At 33.1% G+C, this 22,355-nt stretch overlaps 1 protein-coding gene across 8 annotated transcripts in view; it reads left to right on the top strand.

Moving 5' to 3' along the window:
- Positions 1 to 22,355, top strand: part of DLG1 (discs large MAGUK scaffold protein 1) — a 228,958-nt gene that overhangs the window by 162,499 nt on the left and 44,104 nt on the right. For all 8 annotated transcript variants that reach the window (XM_074365514.1, XM_074365507.1, XM_074365502.1 and 5 more), the window contains 2 exons: positions 10,793 to 10,895; positions 20,712 to 20,826. In XM_074365514.1, the coding sequence (XP_074221615.1) occupies positions 10,793 to 10,895; positions 20,712 to 20,826 (218 nt within the window). The remainder of the gene's footprint in view (positions 1 to 10,792; positions 10,896 to 20,711; positions 20,827 to 22,355) is intronic.

Genomic DNA, 22,355 nt, shown 5'->3' with positions numbered 1-22,355 from the left:
TGCTTGAAAGGCATAACAGCACACTGGACTCAGCAGAGGGAAGAATCAGTGAACTTAAACATATGTCAGAGAAAGTTTCCAAACTGAAACATAAAGCTAGAGAAGAAAAAAGATTGGGAAGGAAAAACACCAGAGCATCTGAGATCTATGAAAATTAAGAGGAGATATTGGACAATAATATCAGAAAACAAAGAGCAGATAGAATCTTTGAAGATATAATGCCAGAGAACTTTCAAAAACTGATGAAAGATACCAACTCACAAATCTGTGAAGCTCAACAAACCCAAAGCAGAATACATAAAAAGCAAACCAGACCCAGATATGTCCCAAAGGCTAGAAAGCTGTGTTAAGGAGCACATGTTAAAAGCAAACATAGAAACACGTTACATATATAGGAACAATACAAGTGACAGCTGGCTTCTCACTGGAAATAATAGAAGACATAAAACAATTGAACAGTATTTTTAAAGTGGTGAAAGAAAAAACTGACAATCTAGAATCCGATATATATCTGGTGAAATTAGTCATCAGAAATGACATTGAAATCAAGACATTTTCAGATAGACACTATCTTAGAGAATCTGTTTCTGATAGACTTAAAAGAAATACTAGAAGTTGTTCTGGTTAAAGAAAAATTGTATCAGATGGAACTTAGATCTGCAGAAAGAAATTAAGAATAATAGAAAGAGTAAATACCTGGATAAATATAAAAATACATTTTTAGAAGATGACTTCACATAAGACTATTGACTGTTTAAAACAAAATAACTGCATTGTATTGTGTGAGTTACGACATAAGGAAAAGTAAAATATAAGAGCACAATATAACTGCATTGTATTGTGTGAGTTACGACATAAGGAAAAGTAAAATATAAGAGCACTAGAGCACAAATTGAAAGGGAGGATGGAATTATCCTCTTGGTTCTTATACGTTTGTGAAGTGATACAGAATTATTTGTGAGTTCTTTTTTTTTTTTGGATGAGGGAGGTAATTAGGTTTGTTTGTTTATTGATGGAGATACTGGGTATTGAACTCAGGACCTTGTGCCTGCTAAGCATCCACTCTACCACTGAGTTCTACCTTCTTCCAGTACAAAATTATTTGAAAGAGCCTGTGATAACTTATACTTGCATGTTATAATCTCTAGAGGAAGCACTAATAATACTACAAAAATGTACAGTTTTTGAAAGTCAATAAAGGAGCTAAAATGAAATAAGATAAAACACATCCTTTTTTTCCAAACAAAGGCAGGGAAGGATGAAAAGACAAGGTTAAAAAAAAAAAGCAATGCCAAGATGTGAGATTAAAATCCAACTATATCTACATGATAGTTAGCACTCCAGTTAAGATGCAGAAATTTTCAGCTTGGTTCAAAAAACCAAGACCCAAACAGACCCTTTGTCAGAAATTCACGTTAGAAATAAAGATTAATATGTTGTAAGTAAAAGAGTGGAAGAAATTGTACCATATAAACAACATATGAAAGATGATGTGACTATATTTATATAAGACAGGAAAAGACTTCAAGACAAGTGGTATTACTTAGAGATTTCACAATAATAAATGCATCTTTTCATCAAAAAGACGTAACAGTCCTCAGTGTGTATGTACCTAATGATCCTTTCAAAGTACGTGAAGCAAAAATTGCCAGAACTAGGGAGAGAAATGGATAAATCTACAGTCACAGTTCAGGATTTAAACACCCTCTTCTATAATTGATAGTATAAGTAGATGAAAGAAGAATAATATAACTCTAGCCTTACCACTCATCATCTGCAAAAATTAACTTGAAATGGATTCTAAAGCTAAATTTCTAGAAGAAAACATAAAAAAATCTTAGTGAACCTGGATTAGGCAAAAATTTCTTAAATGGTACCCAGGACTGTATCAAGTCAGTTCATAGGTGAAAGAAAAGTCTTTTTAATAAATGATGCTGAAACAGCTGGTTATCTGTATGGGAAAATACAAACCTGAAGTCAGTCTTACTCCAGATGTAAAATTAATTCTAGATGGGTTACAAATCTAAATGTAAAGCCCAGAGCAATAATCATCGTAGAAGAAAACAATGGAGGATATCTTTGCAACCCTGAGGTAGACAAGTTTCTTGAACAAAACATGTTAAACACTGACCATAAAAAATGATGCCATTAAGAAACCAAATAGATGAGTCATACAGTGGGAAAAAATATTCTCAGTACGTGTATCTCACAAAAGACATATCCAGAGTATATAAACATTTCCCCACAAAGCAACAATGAAAAGATGAGTGACTCAATTTAAAAATGAGCAAAAGACTTAGACAGATATTTCTCAAAACAAGATTTATGAATGGCCTATAAACACATGAAAAGGTACTTAACATTAGGCATCAGGGCAGTGCAAACAACACATTAAATAAATGGGTTTAGAGGAATTTGGGTGGGAGTGATACAACTTTTCCATATCTTGATTGTGGCATTGGCTATACAACATACACAATTGTCAAAACTCTTACCTGTAAACTAAAAAAGATTACCTTATTCAGTGTAAATTATGCCTAAATAAAAAACATTTTTAAAGTCATAATGAAGTACCATATCCTACCCAGTTGTATGGCTACAGAGAAAAAAATGATAACAAACATTGGCGAGAATATGGAGCAGTTATAAGTCTTACTCATTACTGGTAGGCATGTAAAATTGTACAACCACTACAAGGACTTTTGGGGAAGTTTTAAAGAAATTAAACATACATCTAACTTTATTACCCAGATTTTACCCAAGGAATCTTACATTTACAAAAACGCTTCAACAGGAATGATAATAAATAAATAATAAAACTCAAAACAACATAAATGACACTAAAAAACATCATGTTGGGTAAAACAGAACGCACCCAAAAAATACATACTTTGTGATTCCAGTTACAAGATAATCATGAGCAGACAGCATTAATTTGTGTTGATAAAAGTCAGAAAGTGGTTGCTGGCAATTGTACTATTATAAAGAGGCACAATGGAGATTTCTAGGTTGGTTGATGGAAAAGGTGTGTTTGGGGTTGTAGTTTCGTGGACATACACAGTTGTCAAAAATCCTTCCAACTGAACTGTTAAAATTTGTACATTTTTATTGCTTGTGAGTTACACTGTAATTTAAATTTTAAAAATAATTCAGAGTATGATAAGGGCAAATTAGAGGTAAGGAATGGATTTTTAAAAATAAGTGTTGGATGAATTAGCTAGTTATTTAGAGGAATAAAATTAGCTTATAACCTCACTTCACACCTCATGTCAAAATAAATGTTCAGTCAGCTTAGAGTTAGGTGTGAAAAACAAAACAAAAATAGATATTTTTTAAATTGTCCATGTGGGACCACTTTATATGGGTCACTGACACACTGCTAGGATATGTTAGACTGACCAGCACCCTGGTTCACCCAAAACTTTCCCAGGTTTAGCACTGACAGCTCCAGGCTGGAAACCCCTGTAGGCTCAGTTTTAAAATGGAAAGTCCCAAACAATTGCTCACCCTAATGTTATTGTAAGTTAAATACAGCCTTCTATTTGGCAGTATGTATCGGTAAACTTAAAAATTTTAAAGGTTTCTAAGCTTCTCTTGGGAAATACCCTGAAAGCAATAGGAAAGACCTTAGGACAAGAGAAAAACATGAGAAAAGATAATCTTTAACAACAGTTAGTAATAGAGGAACAAAAGGCATAAAGGCATAAAGAAAACAAATAGCCAAATGGATGGCATGCAAATGCTCCATCTCTAATTTCATCTTCAGAGGTTCCACGCTGGAGTAGATTCCCTAAGAAGAGAATATGGGTAGTGCAGGTAGATGGACTGATAGACCTACTGCACTACTCTTTGAGTACAGACACTGAATAGTCACCCTAGAACCTTTCTTTCTCAGTCACCTGCCAATTATCTCTACAGATATTCCTGAGCCCCTCTAGTGGTTTTGGGAGTAAATGGTAGCCAGAGTTTTTTTATTAGAGTCGGATCTGATACCACTCTGGTCCTAGGTCATGTATTTCATCTACCAGAAATCCTAAGGTTATCTCTTTGGTACTATATATACTGTCTTAATCAGGGTAGGCTCTGCTTTAGTACAGTCACTCAAGGACTAAGCCACAGTTCTTTAGTGCTTCTCTAGCTAAATAATAACACTGATTAGAATGTTTCATTTATTGAACAATTTCATATATTTCTGTCTCGTATTACCTTAAAATTTAAAACTTTTTAGTTTGAAATAATTTCAAATGTAAAGCAAAGCTGCAAAAAAATAGTACAAAGAAGTGCCACATAATCTTTTACCCAGATTCACCAGTTATTAACATTTTGCCACATTCACTTTTACTTTTTTCTCTGTGTATATCTATATGTATGTGTGTACATACACATATTTCCCCCAAACTATTTGAGAGAAGGATGCGGATCTCATACCCCTTTGCTAAATACTTCAGTGTGTATCTGCTAAGAACAAAGACATTCATTTACATAACCACAGGACAGTTTTCAAAATCAGGACAGTCAACAGCGATGCAATACTATTATCTATGGTACAGACCTCTAGTCCTTTATAACAATTGTTTTTGGTCCTGCATCACACATTTCATTTAGTTTTCATTTGTCTTTAATCTCCATCAGTTTGGAATGGTTCCTCTGCCTTTCTGTGTCTCTCATATCAATGCACATCAATGAAAAGTGCAGACTAGTTATTTTGTAGAATGCCCCTTAAATGAGTTTCTCCGATATTTTCCTTAGGATTGGACTTAGGTTATATGTTTTTGGCAGAAATGCTATGAAAGAGATGTTGTGTCCTCATTGCTGTTTATCCAAAGGTATATGATATCAATATGTTCCATTATAGTGATGTTATCTTTGATCACTTGGTTAAAGCAATGTCTGGCAGGCTTCCTCATGGACAAGTGACTGTTTTCCCCTTTAAAATTAGTGAATCATTTGTGGGGACGTACTTTGATGTATGTAAATGTCTTTATCTTCAGGCTTTCATTCACTGGTTTAGCATGGTAATTCTTGCCTGAACCAATTATTACTAATAGTTGCAAGATAAAGTGAAATTTTTAAGTTATTTTCCAGTTACACATATGAGAAACCAGTGTGGTAGACATTTGCTTATCTTACCATACTTTGCCAAATTATTCTCTTTGTAAAATTTTCCATTTTGTTTGGGTATCTAACCCCAGCCTGTTTAAAAAAAAAGGATAGCGTGAATCTTTTTTTCAGTAATTACTTTGAAGGTAAATTGGTTAAAAACACCAATTAAAAGACAGGTATCAACAGGGTAGATAAAAAAGATCTAACTTTCTACAACAGACATTTTAGATTCAAACTTTGCATCAAAGAGGTTACCTATACTCTGAAAACTGTAAAATATTAATGAAGGAAATTGAAGATGATACAAAGAAATGGAAAGGTATCTTGTGCTCTTGGATTGTACTGTACTACCCAAAGCAATCTACAGATCCAGTGGAACCCCTGTCAAAGTACTCACAACATTTTCCAAGGAAGTGGAACAAACAATTCCAAAATTTGTATGGAATCATAAAAGACCCCAAACTGCCAAAGCAATCTTTTGTAGGTCTTTTTTTCTCTCTCTCTCTTCTTTCTGTTCTCTTTTCATACGGTTTGATGACTAGAGAAGTTTCTTTAACATTTGTTGTAAAGCTGGTTTGGTGGTGCTGAATTCTTTTAGCTTTTGTTTATCTGTGAAGCTTTTTTTTTTAAACATTTTTTTATTGAGTTATAGTCATTTTACAATGTTGCATCAAATTCCTGTGTAGAGCACAATTTTTCAGTTATACGTAAACATGCATATATTCATTGTCACATTTTTTTTCACTGCGAGCTATCTGTGAAGCTTTTGATTTCTCCATCAAATCTGAATGAGAGCCTTGCTGGATAGAGTATTCTTGGTTGTAAGTTTTCCCTTTCATCACTTTAAATATATCTTGCCACTCCCTTCTGGCCTATAGAGTTTCTGCTGAAAAATCAGCTGATAACCACACGGGAGTTCCCTTGTATGTGTTATTTGTTGCTGTTCTCTTGCAACAAATTTTAATATTTTCTCCTTATTCTTAGTTTTTATCAATTTGATTACTATGTGCCTTGGTACATTCTTCTTTGGGTTGATCCTGTGTGGAATTCTCTGTGCTTCCTGAACTTGGGTGACTGTTTCCTTTCCCAAGCTGGGGAAGTTTTCAGTGATTATCTCTCCAAAAATGTTCTCAGGTTCTTCTCTCTCTTCTCTTTCTGGGACCCCAGTAATGCAAATATTGGTGCACTTCATATTGTCCCAGAGTTCTATCCTCATGTCTTTAAACTGTCCTCATTTCTTTTCATTCTTTTTCTTTTTTTCTGTTCTGCAGTAGAGATTTCCACTAATCTATCTGTCTTCTAGCTCGTTGATCCATTCTTCTGCCTCTTTTAGTCTATTCTTGGTTCCTTCTACTGTGTTATTCATTTCAGCGATTTTATTCTTTAACTCTGTTTGGGTATTCTTTATATTTTCCAGCTCTTTGCTAAAAACTTCACTCTGTGCATCTATACTCCTCTTGAGTTCTCTGAACATCTTGAGTACATGTCAGAGCCCTTCCCATGAGTCTCTGAAAATGAAACACTTTTGCAAGCCAAGGACTTGCCATCAGATTTCATCTACAATAGCCATGGATTTGGGTTAATCCCTCTCTTCTTGAGGTCCTCAAAATATTCCGAGTTTCCTGCACATGCCAGGAAGTGACCTCCCTTACTCATCTGACAACAATGCTAGGAATCCTATAAGCAAGCTACCAAGCTGGTTTTCCAAGTTGGTCTGGTTATATCTGAGCCTGCACATTCTCAAATATGATGTTCCAGTCAAAACTCTGGTGATACAAACAATGTTTCCAACTGTGTCCTGTTACAAGGAGAACAGATTCCTATTGAAGAGATAACTATATTGCCATGAACAAATAACTATATTACCGTGAAAAGAGGCATACTCACTGAGAGTTTTCTAATTCTGGAGGGATCGTGGTAGGGAGGAAACGATAAATATTTCATCTTTTTCCACAAAGATATACCTTACCAAATTGTTGTACATCATAGACAGCTTAAGAGAAGAAGTTTCCTTAAATCTGGAAAAAATGAAAGACTAGAGAACCAACAGTTTCAAACAAAATCACAAAATTATAATTACCCTGACCAGTTCATCCACTCCCATGTAATTAATTCTTGTTGATTGTGATCTTTTATTAGCAATTTTATGAAGCCATCAGTTTTTCTGTTAGTGTCATGTAACTTTCTACCCAGTTCAGTGGTATGATCTGAAAGTTATCAGAAGCCTGTATTCTTGAGTACATGTCAGAGCCCTTCCCATGAGTCTCTGAAAATGAAACACATTACAAAAACAGAGTAAAGCAATAACTGTATATGGCAAGACTTAAAAATGGCCATGGTTAAATATCTAATGAGAAGTAATTATAATGCAGTGACAAGAAAATTTAGTTATTTCTGTGACATACAACATGTTAAGATGATAATGATAATTATGGATGATGACATACATACCAGATTTTCTGGAATTTCATATAATTTCTGGAATATTTGTATTAATAATATTCATACTAGAAAATCCATTAAAAATAGATTCAATCTTTGTTGAAACTAAAATATTGGGAAAGATATACCATGCAGAGAGTAACCAAGAAACATACAGAATGGCTATACAAAGATCAAACAAAGTAGACTTTAAAACAAAAATTGTTGTTAAAAACCAAAGAACATTTTATAATATATGTTATATATAGCTTGTATATGATATATAGTTGCATATATTGTACAATTGTTGATAAGTTCCTAGAAAGACATAAACTATTGAAACTGATTCAAGAAGAAATAGAAACTAACTATAACAATTAAGGAGATTGAATAGATTATCAAAACTTCGCACAAAGGAAAAAGCCCAGGATGAGACAGCCTCACTAGTGTAGTCTATAGAATATTTAAATAACACCTGTTGTTCCCAAACTCTTCCCAAAAAAGGGATAGGTATGAATAACACTTCCCAACTCATTCTACAGGGTCAATATTGTTATTATATCAAACCAGACAAAGATATGACAAGAAGAGAAGACTGTAAAATCCCTTATAAATTTATATGTAAAAATCCTCAACAAAATAGCTAGCTGGATTCAACAGCATAAAAGAGGATTATACACTAGCATAAAAAGGATTGTACACCATAACCAAGTGGAATTTATCCAAGGAGTGCATGGCTGGTTCAACATAGGAATACCAATAGAAGTAAGACACCATATTAATAGAGTTAAGGACATAAACCACATGACCACTTATCTCAATAGAAAAAGCTTTTGTCAAACACCAACACTTTACATCATAAAAACACCAAACAAATTAGGAATAGTAGAGAACTTCCTCTGCCTGATAAAGGGTGACTGAAAAACCGATAGCTTATGTCACACTAAATGCTGAAATAGTGAAAGCTTTCCCTCTAAGATCAGGAACAAGGCAAGGGTGTCCATTCTTGCCACTTGTATTTGACATTGTACTGGAGTTTCTAGGTAGGCAGTTAGACAAGAAAAAGAAACAAACTCTTTCTAGATTAAAAAGGAAGAAGCAAAATTGTCTCTATAGATGCCATGATCTTACATATAGAAAATCTTAGGAAATCCAAAAGAACTGTCAGAGTTAATAATTTAATAAACAAGCTCAGCAAGTTTGTGGGACAGAGAATCACTACACAAGAAACAGTTGTGTTTCTATATACAAGCATTGAACAACCTTAGAGTGAAATTAAGAAAACAATTCAATTTACAGTAGTATCAAAAAGAATAAATTCAGCATAGTAGATAAAATATGGAGTATCTATATAATGGAGTATTACTCAGCCATCATAAGTAATGAAGTACTGAAACAGGCTACAAGCAGGATGAACCGTGAAAACAAGCTAAGTGAAAGAAGCCATACCCAAATAGCCACATATTTATAATATCCCATTCATTTAAAATGTACAAAATAGACAAATCCTTAGAGTCAGAAAGTAAAATAGGGGTTGCCAGGGTCAAAGGAGAGAAGGAAGAAGGAAATGAATGCTAATGGGTTGTGGGTTTTGGCGGGGGCTGATGAAAATGTTTTGGAATTAGAGTATGGTAGTGGTTACACATGCTTGTGAATATATCAAACACTAAACTGTCCCCATTAAAAGTGTGGAGTTTATGTAAATTACATCTCCACTTTTTAAGTGTTAATTTAAATTAAAATGACTCTAAGTCTGTTTACACAGTATGCATTCATACTAGGATTTTGATAGTGTATTCCATTAAAATGTTTGGTGTTATTTAGGAGCATTTGTAATTTGTAATCTTTTTAACAAATTACTCTCTTTTCAATCTATATAGGTTGTCTTCAGATCTTTTCTGTAGCAGAAGGATTTGATACTCGGGAATAATTCATTAAAAATTATGATCTTATCTACAATAATATATGACAGTTTATCTTTGTATTTCTTCTCTAAATTGTTCTCCTGAGAATTAGGAGGATTTTCTTTATGTTCAGTATAGAACTGTTTATACATTGGGTTGAGTTTTTTTTAGCCTTCAGCTAGAGATGTTTTCTAATACAACCACATTATGTTACATTTGTTTGGATTAAGATTTTTGAATCTTAGTTTCCATTCCAAAGGTATGTGCATATTTTAACTTAATTGCATGATGATATCCTTTATAGATAATATAAAACTTCAGGTATTTATCTGTTTAAAATGTTCTTTTATAGAAGTTTTGTGATCCCAGGAATTTCTGTAGTCACATTTTCCAAAATTGGTTTGTAATCTTTAATAGGTTTTAGACTAGATGTCAACAAAACAGGCTTTCGTATAAAAATTGCATGACAGATCTTATTCTTTTCCAAAAATATTCAGTGAAGGTCCCAAACATTGCTGTATTTTATTCATTGATTGTTCTTATGGGAAAAAAGAAATGTAAATATTTAAAGTTTATTACATTTAAGTCTAATGCTCGCATTAATATCATATTAAGTTTTTCTTGTAATGAAAGTGTTCAGTCTCTAAAGATTAATGTATCTTGCAGTATGCTTGGTTTTGGCAGCTTTTCAGAAATAAGAATTAAGTTTCTTATTCTTCTGGAGTGTGAATGAGCCCCTCAGTAATTATTTCACCCAAGGAAGGACCCTGTGTTGAAAAAAATGTCTCCTTGTTCATTTAATAACATTTACCTTATTTAAATGTCAGTCCTTGAAATCAGAGTTATTTTAATTACTTTTAAGTAATTGCTTTCCTGTTACTGGAAAAGAACGGAAATTTTAGTTTGGATAAGGAAGGAAGAGAATTGAAACTGAAATGAGTAGTAGTGAAAATGTGGCGGGAGTTGAGAGGATGCTACAAATGAAATGAATCTCCCTCCAATTGATTGAGTTACTAGTGAAATGAAATGTACAAAATGTCACTTGTTGATTTTTTTGGTTGTCAAATTAAGGTACATTTCTCAAGAGACTGATAGACAATCTTCTGGAAAACCTAGGGGAAACTATTTCAATTTTGTTCACTTGACAGTAAGCAAAGTATTTTTAGTGACTAAAAATGTTTTGATTGATAGTAATCTTTTGTTTTACTGTATATTTTTAGTAGCTCAAAACAAGAAAATATTTTAGTGATAAGGTAGTTGCAAGTAATTTTTTTTAATCTATGTCTGCTCAAAGAACAGGCTATTGTGCTTTCTAATCAATGTGATGATTTTCTTTCAAATTTAAGATTTGGTTTGATTTACAGGTAAACAGTGTTGACCTCAGAACTGCCAGCCATGAGCAGGCAGCAGCTGCTTTAAAAAATGCTGGTCAAGCTGTCACAATTGTTGCACAGTATCGACCTGAAGGTAATAAATTCTTGTTGTCTGTACTTTTTTTATTTCAGTTTTTTAAAATCTTTGTCTTAAAAAGTTTAGCTTCCCAAGCTTAACTTTCTTTTCATGTTTTTGTCTGATTTATTAATCTATTATTTGTTTACTATGAACCTAATTCACTATCTTATCAAAGAGTTTTTAATATAATGTAGGAACTTGTATCTGTCAACTCTTTATTTCACCATTATTTGGATTAATTTTCAGGTGTTCATTTTTTAAAATTTGTCATCTGACCAAACACATACCTCTTAACATACCTTATACTAACCCAGTGATTAAAAGGCAAAGATAGTAATTTTGCCAAAGAAAATAAGGTTATCCCAATTTTTTCTAACTTTTTAATTAGATTATATTTATTAATATCAAGGTTTCAGACATGTTTCTAAACCTTTGTTGTTACTTAAAATAAAGAGAAAGAATACACATTGGGGATGTAATATATTTCTAAGTGGTGAAGTATCATGGACATGACCTTACCAAGTTCCTAATGGAAGAAGGTGGTAATGGAAAATTTGAGGTCATGCCATTTTAAACATACACAAGACTCTAGTGTACATCAACATAACCATTTCAGTAAAACCTCAGTGGAATTTAAAAAGCTTAAACACCCAAAAGAATACATAGCATACTAGTTAATGTTCATAAACAAGGTGAAGAAGGAAAGAATGATGTGACTAAAGGAGCCAGGTGAAATATTCTATAATTTAGCAATTGTTACATTTACTATTCTTTTCCTGGAGTGGAATTTACCTAGTATGTATTTACCTGCTCAAAGCAGTATGTTGGACATCGCTTGCTATTTCATAATATAATATTTCTTGACAACTCAGCATTTTAGGTTTAGTAACTGAACAAGAATAAATTCATTTGTGTAAGGGGTAAGTTCCAAATAAGTCACATTAATCAAGCAAATAAGGACTAATATTAAGAAGTCAGAATGACAATTTATTAATTTTTGTGAGAAACAAAACTACCAGTGAGAGTACACATGCTTTTATCATCTGGTCAGCACCTTCTTGCCCTATAGGTATACTGTATGGAAACCACATTATAATCACTGGTTACTTAGTATTATGGAAAGCCTCTCATTTATATGTTTATGAAGAATAATGACTTTAGATAAGATTAAGGGAAAGTCAGTATCTGCTCCTTAACCTCCCCAGAAAACACACAAAAACAGCAAGGAAAATAAAACATAAACGCATGCTTGTACCCATACAGCTTGACCTCACATTAAGCAAAACTAAGAAGTCAGATATAATACCTAGACAACAAAATACAGGCAAAGGCTGCTTAAGCAGATTGAGATCTGGCAAAAACTACATGGAAAGAAGGAAAGAGTGAAAACATGAAATTTTGAGAATGCTCAGTGGTAGCAGAACTTAAAATATGACAGGAAATTATACTTCCTAATGGTAAGGGACTTGTTTTTGAGGTATGAAAACATTATCCGTTGTTTATGGCAAGCCATGTGGAAATTGGAGTGAGGATGCTAGAGCAAAAGCCATCCTTGATGTGATTTCATTTAGAGAATAGAGAACCCATATTTGATTTAAACAGTCTGTCTTGATAGCATCAAATAATGTGACAGTCTTGGTTTTAAATGCTCTAAAGGTAACCCATGGTTCCTTACTCACCCTATACCCCAAAACTTTCTGGTCCAGCGAACTCATTCAGTAGTAAGCAATTTAAAAAGAACTGGCCTAGCATTCATACAAAGATATTAATAAGAAGAGATAGAAACAAAGAACAAAACTTAGCAACACGCGCGCGCGCACACACACACACACAACATTGGCACAAATCAGATGAAAATTTGATTTTAATGTTCTGAAACAATTTATGCATTCACTTCTTTGAAAGAAGACCACAAAGTAGATATGTAAAGAACTGTAGGAAAAGAGGCTTAACAACCAGAAGAGATTAACTTTGAGCTAGGAGAACCCAGAAAAGAAGAAAGCAAACTAGTTTCTTAACTTGGAACAGAAAGGCAGAGACACTGCAGAAAAATCAATAGGGGACATAAAGGATACAGTAGGAAAAGTAAACAACATTAAGTAGAAACAAAGAGAATTTAAGATTAGAGTGAAAAGACAGGGAATTATGTATATACAACATAAACATAATTAGACTTTCTGGAAAAAGTAAATTTTTTAAAAAGAAGAGATTAAATGTTTGAAATTATAGTAGTCAAGAAAATGTTCCTGAATTTATACGATGTGAGTCTTTATACTGAAAAGACATAGCATGAAAATTGACTCAGAATGGTCAAAATTCAGACATATTCTAGTTAATGTTTATCAAGAAAGAATCTTCTGGGACCGAGATGAAAATATTAAGTTATTAATAAGGAGGTAAAAATAGATTGATAAAGAACTGCTGTAATGCTTGATGAGCATATATCAGAACAAGGATCATTAATTTTACCATTTTCATGTTTAGTGACTCTTAACTAAGCTTAACTAAGCCTATATATATATGCAGTAAGTATACTTGCCACTGATGACTGGCAAGGACTGGGAAGGGTGGGCTACCCTTTTCCTACAGTAGTTACTGAATGGTCCTAGGAATCTCCCTTTCAGATTATCTTTTTCTGTACTTGTACTCGGGGTTTTTTTGTTGTTGTTCTTTTTTTAATTTCTGTGCTTTTCTCTCGTATGAACCTTTCTGAATGAAACTTTAGTTGTATTTAAAACTTTTAACTATTCTAGTCTTGATGGAGCCATTTTTGTATCAAGGAGAATTTGCATTCTACTTGGATTATTCAAGTAGCTACTATTTAACATATGTCTTCTACGTTTCAAGATTAGACCCTTATGTTAATTACTCTTGTGTATCTATCTTTTTTCCAAACATTTCCTAATAATGGACCAGATAATTTCCTGTTTGGTTTCTCCAGCTTTATTTCTCCCTAATGTTTGAAATTGAGCTTATCTGAAACAATTCTTTCACTCTCTCCTTAAATGGCACTTCCACTGATGTTTAAGCCAGAGCCTAGGAGTCATCCTTGATCTCCCTTCCCTTTTCTCAACCTCTGTGTCTTGGCCACTACCCTAACCAAACCCACTATCAGATCTTACCTAAACTATTCTAATAGCCTCTAGCAAGTCTCCTTCTTTCTTGACTTTCTCCAGTCTATTCATCAGCCACAGTGATTTTTGTAAATACAAAGATTGGGCTGTATCAGTTCCCATTTAAAACACTTCCCATTATACTCTGAATAAGATTCAAACCCTTTAATAGGACCTGCAAGGCTCTGTATAATTGAGCACACACAATGCATATGACTTCACTGCAAGCTCTCTACTCCTTCTTTTACTCCTGAAGCACTAACCATACTGACCTTCCTTCAACACTTCATTATACCAGATATTTTCCTAATTCTCTGTTCATTCTGTTTGTTCTTAGAATATTCTTTCCCCCTATTCTTTATATGATTGGCTCCTTCTCATGATTTCATTTCTCACAGCACTGTGGTATTTTTCCTTTATAACGCTTGACATGGTTTATAATTGTATGTTTATTTAGGTGCCTATTTTCTATTTATTTAAGCCTTGCTCTAGAGGCTTATGAAACACATAGCTGTATCCCTACATACAGATGATGGTATACACGCAAACAATAATGCTGGTAGTAATAGCGGGGATTCAGTGATAGGTCTGTTGCCTTCAAAGTCTAGATACTTTTCACTGGGAATATTTTAGTGAGTGTTCAGTCTGGCAATATTGATTTATACTGTATTCTTTTACCACAGCTATGCTGTGATTGCCTAATAAACACAAGGTAAGTACCAGTAGAACATAGAAGACAGACATTGTCTTAGGAATTCAGAAGAAGGTAAATCATATTGCCTGGTATGAGGGGAAAATAATGCCATCAGGTAGGATTGGGAATTAACTGGAAACCTAAAGAATGGGTAGGCTTTAGATAGGCAGAGAGAAGAAATGACATTCTAGAAAGAATAACAGAAGACCAAAGATGAGAAAGTTAAAATTTAAAAGCAGGTTTTGAGTACTTTGAAAACTGACCTGTCCTCCTTGCTGTATTGCTACTTACCTTATGTTTGTTTATTAGGCACTGACACAATGGCTTTATGTTTTGTTTTAATACTAATTATGTTTTTAACAAATGTATTTTTGTTGTACAGCACTTTTTAAAAAAATAACATTTCACGTCATCAGTGTGTAACTGTTAAGAGGACCAAGGATATCGATTAAAGATAAGACTCAGGTTTTATTTCTCAGTGAGCTGGCTATTTTACGAAGTACAAAAGGAGTCACATGACACTCTGATAATCAGTCATCTCCTTGCAGTTAGTATCTTCACTTTACTAATAACAAATTCCTTGGGATTCTTTGCTTCATTGATAATCTGACATACATACATACTATAAAACAGACAAAGAGTGAAGGTAAGCTTTTTGGTAGGAGAAAGTTTTTATCTTTCAGAATTTATGGCTTTCCTATTAGCCTTCCATGAAATAGTGTTACGAGTTTTTCAGCTTGTGAACTTTGAACTTTAATCACTTAGACTCTAAGTTTGAAAAAACAATCTATAAAACATTTAAAAGGACTTTATCACTTAGCTTCCCTCAGTTTTGCTAACTCCAAAGACAAGCAACAATTCATTTTTTAGAACTTTACTACTAATCATTTTTGGGAATCATAATCAGAAATCAAACATGGGCACTGGAATTACTATTCTAGTTTTTTATTCCATATCCAGAAGTTAACAAAAATTTAACAAATAATTCCTGGTCTATAGTTAAAGAATCTCCTTTGGGTTGGGTGATAGACTATAATAGGAAACAAAAAAATGTGCCAGGCATCTAACCATGTTACATTTACTAACTTTTTTTTTTTAATGGACGGATTAGGGATTGAACCCAGGACCTCATGCACCCTAAGCACACTCCCTGCCCACTGAGCTATACCCTCCCCACATTAACTCTCTTAATTCCCATAAAACCCTATAGAGTGGGCACTGTTAATTGTCATTTTACATTACAGTTGTGTAAGCTAAGGCAGAGAAAGGTTAAGTAACTTGCCAGTTACACAGCTGGCAAGTGGCTAAGATTTCTGATAGCCCTTTGTAGAGGAGGAAAAACTTTTCCTCTGCCCATTTAGTTTCATTAGTTGGCGCCTGTGAATTAAACTGACGGAAGACAGATTAACAGAAGTATGCATCCAGGGAGCCAACAAAAGTAACTGGCTCATTAAATGGTTAAGATTAAAGGCTTATATTCCTAACATAGTATGGAAAAGGGAGTGGGGAGAAAAGTACCTCTTTAGGAGGAAGTTTGTGATAATGTTTGTCTCTACAGGTATGAGTGGTGTTTCCATCTTCTTCAGGGCTGTAGAGCTCCCCAAAAGAGGAGATTTAGAGTAACCTCATTTCCCAGAAGTTGATGCTTTGAGTTAGATAAGGAAAGCTCCGATAAGGCTTTTTTCTGCATTTATTGAACCTCAAATGTCTTCAGCTTAAAATAATCTCTGTGACAACCTTGGGGTTCCAAGTGGTCCCCACACCTTGCACTTACTCTCTCAACCACACACTAAAGCTGCCTGTCTTCACAAAAAGCCCTAAACACAAATACTTTATCTCATTGTTCCTCAAGTATACTATAGCAACTTCCAGGCTTTAAATGTCTATTTTTGGTTCAGAAAATATTAATTATATTACAATGGTATTATAAATGAAAAAGAGATCAAAGGGATAGACTTAAACTTATATTAAATGTATTTTCTCTTTCCCATTGTTTATGTCTTAAATTTGTGAGGCATTTTATTTCATTTTCATAAGAAAAAGAATCTTTGAGATTGGTGTTACTATTCCTAATCTTCAAATGACTAAAGTCTAGAAAAGCTGAGAGGTTTGACCAGAGCCCCTTTTCTGAGTTTCAAAGGTTTGATTTAAATCTGAGTTGCAGAGGTAGAGTTTAACCTGTCTTCTCATTTTATTTTCATAACTACTTCTGATAATAACCAAAGAGGGGAGAAGTGGAGGCTGAACGGAGAGGTTGTATTGGATTAGTGGCATTTCTTTGCAAGCATATGTCATCTGTTTAGTATTTTCTGTACCACCTTCCTAGTTATTTTTTTTTTTTTTTAGTATCTTACTTTCCTTCCTGTATCTTTCTACCCCTTCCTAACTACTTAAAACAACCAGCTTGCCTTTTTACTCAAAAACTTTTCCTTTTTCTTTTCTAGATCAATCATAATATCCATTCTCTGATAGTTGTTGCTCTCAGGTGTTAAAGCTCTGTGTTTAATTAATATATTTCATCATAGAGTATTAAGTGAGTTTCATCCTTCATAATTAGGACTGCAAGTTTCAAGGAAATTGGGGGAGGTAAAATTTCTCCCCATTCTCTTTCCCCTTGCTTCCATCTTTTTACTTATAGTGTGGGGGTGGAAATAAAGATTAGAAGTTGAAAAGGGGAATAAAATGCAGAAAGTTGGCCATTAAACATTGTGTCTGCTCCTATAAGCGTACACATATTATTTAACTTATGGCCAGCTGTTCAAAGACTTCCTAATATATTTCATAACAACAATGTTTAATGGAGATTATCTCCCAGGTAACATTTTAGCTCTCTCCAATAGTAGCTTTCCTGAAATGAGTGGTGGTATAATTTCTGGAAAAGGGATGCAAATGACTTAACTGAAGATAAGAAATGAGATTCTTCCTCCAAAATAAAATATAAAGTAAAGGTACACAGAATGGAGAATATAAAGAAAAGGTACACAGAATGGGTATAAGAATGAAACTGTTAGAGCTGAAAGGATGAATTGATTGAAATAAAAGGAAAAGATAGGAATGTTAGCTAGGTAAATTAAATGGAAGTTTAAGGGAAATGTTACTTTGAGGAAAGTATTGAAGTATGTTTGAGACAGACAGACAGATGGTTATAAGGAGTTGTTAATAGTAAGTAAAGACCATAAATATGAAAATCTGAACAGAGTTAACAAAATAAGTAAGGCACAAATTTAAGAAATTATCAGGAATTGACTTTAGTTCTCCAGTATCTTAAATGTTGAATATCTGAGACTTTAACTGCTTTATGGTAACTTAGTTACTTCTTAGGAAAGTACATTTTCCACCTCACTATAAAAGATAATGTGACCTTTTTACAGAAAGTTTTTAGATTTCTCAAATGTAGAATATTTTAAGTCACTAGGACTTTGGTTAATTTGCTTGGCAAAATGGCTGAAAACAACTAATAATGCTATGTGAACTATAATGAACATCTTACCTTTAAATTTTTAAAATCCAAAAATAAAGAGCTCTTTCCCTTCCACATCCTGATCAATTTTGTATTAAGCCATTAGGTGGAGCATAGCAAGGTAGTTATCTGCATTGCAGGGCTGAGGAGGTCAGGATTAGTTATGGTGGCCTGTTAGGACTTAACCATGAGGAGGGCTCCTACACAGGTAACTGCCCTGATGTGTGATGAGTTGGAGCCTGGTCACATAGTACAAGAACATGTGGGATGCCGGGCATCTTTGGAAAATATAATCTGCCACAAGCTATATAAAAGGCTTGACTATATATATATATTCAACATATAAACAAAATATAAAACAAAATATTAAGAATAGAACTGGAAATCACACAACTTTAATCATATCAAAAGTTAGCTCACTTGATTATTAAAAGAAAACAATTTTCAGATTTGCTAGTACAGCAAAATCTAACCCTATACAGTATCTTCTTGTAACAAAGAGAGGTTAGAGGTAAAAGAACCATATAGCTATAAAAAAAGAATGAGGGACATCTGTATATGCTGCTATGGAGCATTCTTATTATTACTACAGTAAGACTATTACTTTAAATCCTATTAAATAACATAAGCAAGATGGGAAAATGTGTATGTTACTGTTTAAGAAGGAGAAGCAATACATACATGTGTACACATACACACATAATTATAAAGTATATGTATAATTTAAATATACATATATTAATATAGAATACATTTATATAAATATTTGCATGTGTATATATGTTTACTTATTAAAAATGGAAGGATAAAGCTTTCTTTAAATGTTTATGAACAGGACAAAGTGGAGAAGGGAGAGAGGGATAGAAATTAGACTTCTTTTTAATATCCTTATTTTATGAAACAATTGACTTTGGAATTATTTTACCTACCTGTAAAAACAATGAAAATTTTTAAAAGCAACCCCTAAAAGTTAAAGTTGAAAATAAAAAGGAACAAATGAACCTAGGTGTATATCCAACTGGCAGTATGGCACCTAGGAAGGAACTATTCCAAGTGACTTTAAAACAGTATTCAACTGTATATCCCTTATAATAGGCCATACTCTAAGGATAAAAAGAACTAGGGAAGATAGTTAACTGTTTACAGTAATCATGTCATGGTTATAGCTTTCTTGTTATTTTAAGACTGTTGTGAATGTAATATTGGCTAAAACAAGTAAGTCATCTGTGGTATCTGATTCTGTTATCCTCAGTGTCTTGAGAACCAGGATTCTTCATATGCAGGAAAGCATATAAAGATACAAGAATAAGTAAAAACGTAATGGTCCTAATTTTTAATTAAAGAACCAGTATAAACTTATGGTTCACTTCTTGTTTTCATCTTTATCTTCATCCATCAGTCAGTCTGTATCGTAGATATGTCCATACAAACAAAAAACTTGACATGAGTTGATAATTGTTGAATTATAATGGATATAGCTATACTAGTCAGTCTCTTAATGTTTATACTTTAAATTTTCTATTACATTTTAAAGGGCAATAAAAGGAGATTTTATTACATATTAATGTGAGCATTTAAATGTTTCTGAATTTTTTGATGAATTGTTGCTTCAGTTAATCTCAGTAGCCATAAAACAAACTTGATGACTATGATGAAAGCAAGAGTAACTCAACAACATAAACATCTAAGTAAGCATGCTTACTCTTACTCTGTCTTTTTAAACTATACAAACTCCAGACAAGTTATTTGCTCTTGCTATAGGATTGGTTTTATTTTAAAAAATCTGGTAGAATCTGACTTGTCTATAAGACAGTTATTTATTGTAAATAGAGAAAATTATATAAGTATATGTAACCATGTAATTGCAATATTTTTGAAAAAGTGCTTAAAGATTTTATGTATGAGTTTAAAATAGTCCATATTCAGAATCACATTTGTTTTTCTATAAAAGGTATCTTAAATAAAGTGTTTATTCCTTCAGATTGCTTTTTTGTGTGTCTTTGAAAATTTATAAATTATAAAATGAATTGAAATAAATTTGATTTTATTTATTAGTTTTTTTAAGACATATTTCTCCCATATTATTTTACCCTGCACAAGGGTAAAATCTGAGGATATAAGATCAGCTGATTTCTTAACAGGGAAAAAGTCAGTAAGCAAAGTGTCTAGTATAAATTACTATAGGATTCTTTTTTTTAAAGTATAAAAATTAGAACACATCCTGATTTTCACTTTTCAAAATTTACAGTTAAATTCAACAATAAAGTAAGATTGATACTGCTATTTGATGCACGGAAGTTGTCTTTTAACTTATTAAATGTCATAGGAAATTTAAAATAGCATATGAGAAAATTCTGTTTTCAGTCAATTCTTAATCATGGTACATTAAGATTAATTTTTGATATTTGCATATTGGGCAAAATCTTGTGTAGACTACTCTTTTAAGGTTCTGACTACATTTAACCAATTATAAGACAGCCTACATATATAATACTTTTATCTTCAAGTGACTTATATTTTTAGAAAATAAAGTATAAATTTATTTCTCTTTTTTCTTCCATCAGAGTACAGTCGTTTTGAAGCCAAAATACATGACTTACGGGAACAGATGATGAATAGTAGCATTAGTTCAGGATCAGGTTCTCTTCGAACTAGCCAGAAGCGATCCCTCTATGTCAGGTAAATTTTTTTATTTCTAGTTATAGCAGTCTTTATTTATGCATGCAAATTCTTCCCGGTTTTTCAGTATGACTTAGTTTTACTATAGAAAAGTGTATTGCAAACCATGGAAATGTTTCTTTATGACTGATTTCCTGATAATCTATCTTTCAGGAATAGTATTATAATTTTATCAATGAGAGTTATATTACCTCTTGAATAATTACAATATAGTAAAGAAAGACAAAATAAATATGGGCCAAAAATTTTTTTAAGTTGATATTTTACTGAGTGGCTAGTATAGTTTGATGTGTCCTATCATCCAGCACTTCTATTTACCTGTTTCCTTTTATAATAAAATATTCTCCATTTGAGTAACATTTAATTACTACAATAATTTCCCCCAGTTCTTCTGTTTTCACTGCTCTAAGTTATCTCTACCTACATGGATACCGTACACTTTAATTTGTAAGCATTTCTAGGGTCTTGTGGAGTAAATCTTACTTCAGTATCCCTCTCTTCAGGCACCCCATTTAGAGCTTCCTTTGCTCTGCCAGATTTATTTACCATCATCCAAAAACATGTTTAAACTCTCTTTTCTCCTGTTGCCATCTCTTTTTTGTATTTGTCTTTTTTGTTGTTGTTATTTTATGAGTTTCAGGATGGAAAAGAAATGCAAGAATTACCTCAGAGATGTTGCAGGTTCAGTTCCACACCACTACAACATGGTGAATAGCACAATAAAGCAAGACACACATTTTTTGGTTTCCCAGTGCATAAAAGGTTATATTTAACACTGTACTATAGTCTACTGAGTGTACAATAATAGCATTATGTCTTAAAAAAATACATACCTCAATTTAAAAAATACTTTATTGCTAAAAAATGCTAACCATCATCTGAGCCTTCAGTGAGTCATAATCTTTTGCTAATGGAAGATCCTGCCTCCATGTTGATGACTGCTGACTGATCAGGGAGCTGGAGGTTTGGGGTGGCTGTGGCAATTTCTTAAAGTTTAAGACAACAATGAAGTTTGCCACATTAATTAAAATCTTCCTTTCATTTGTGATTTCTTTGAAGCATATAATGCTATATGATAGCATTTTACCCTCGGTAGAACTTCTTTCAAAATTGCAGTCAGTCCTCTGAAACCCTGCCACTGCTTTATCAGCTAAGTTGACATAATATATTATATCCCTTTTCATTTCAATAATCTTCATAGCATCTTCACCAAGAGTAGATTCTATCTCAAGAAACTGCTTTCTTTGCTCATCCAGAAGAAACAGCTCCTCACCTGTTGAGAAGTTTGAACATCTGTTCAAGTTTTGTTGTGAGATTGCAGCAGTTCAGTCACATCTTTAGGCTCCACTTCTGGTTCTCGGGCTATTTCTACCACATCTGTAGTTATTTCCTCTGCTGAAGTCTTCAACCCCTCAAAGTCACTCATTAGGGTTAGAATCAACTTTTTCCAAACTCCAATTAATACTGATATTTTGACCTCAACCAATGAATCACAAATGTTAATGACATCTAGAGTGGTGAATCCTTTC

Source organism: Camelus bactrianus, chromosome 1, assembly GCF_048773025.1.
Source record: "Camelus bactrianus isolate YW-2024 breed Bactrian camel chromosome 1, ASM4877302v1, whole genome shotgun sequence".
Classification (NCBI taxonomy): Eukaryota; Metazoa; Chordata; class Mammalia; order Artiodactyla; family Camelidae; genus Camelus; species Camelus bactrianus.
This window is presented reverse-complemented; position numbering and strand designations above follow the sequence as displayed.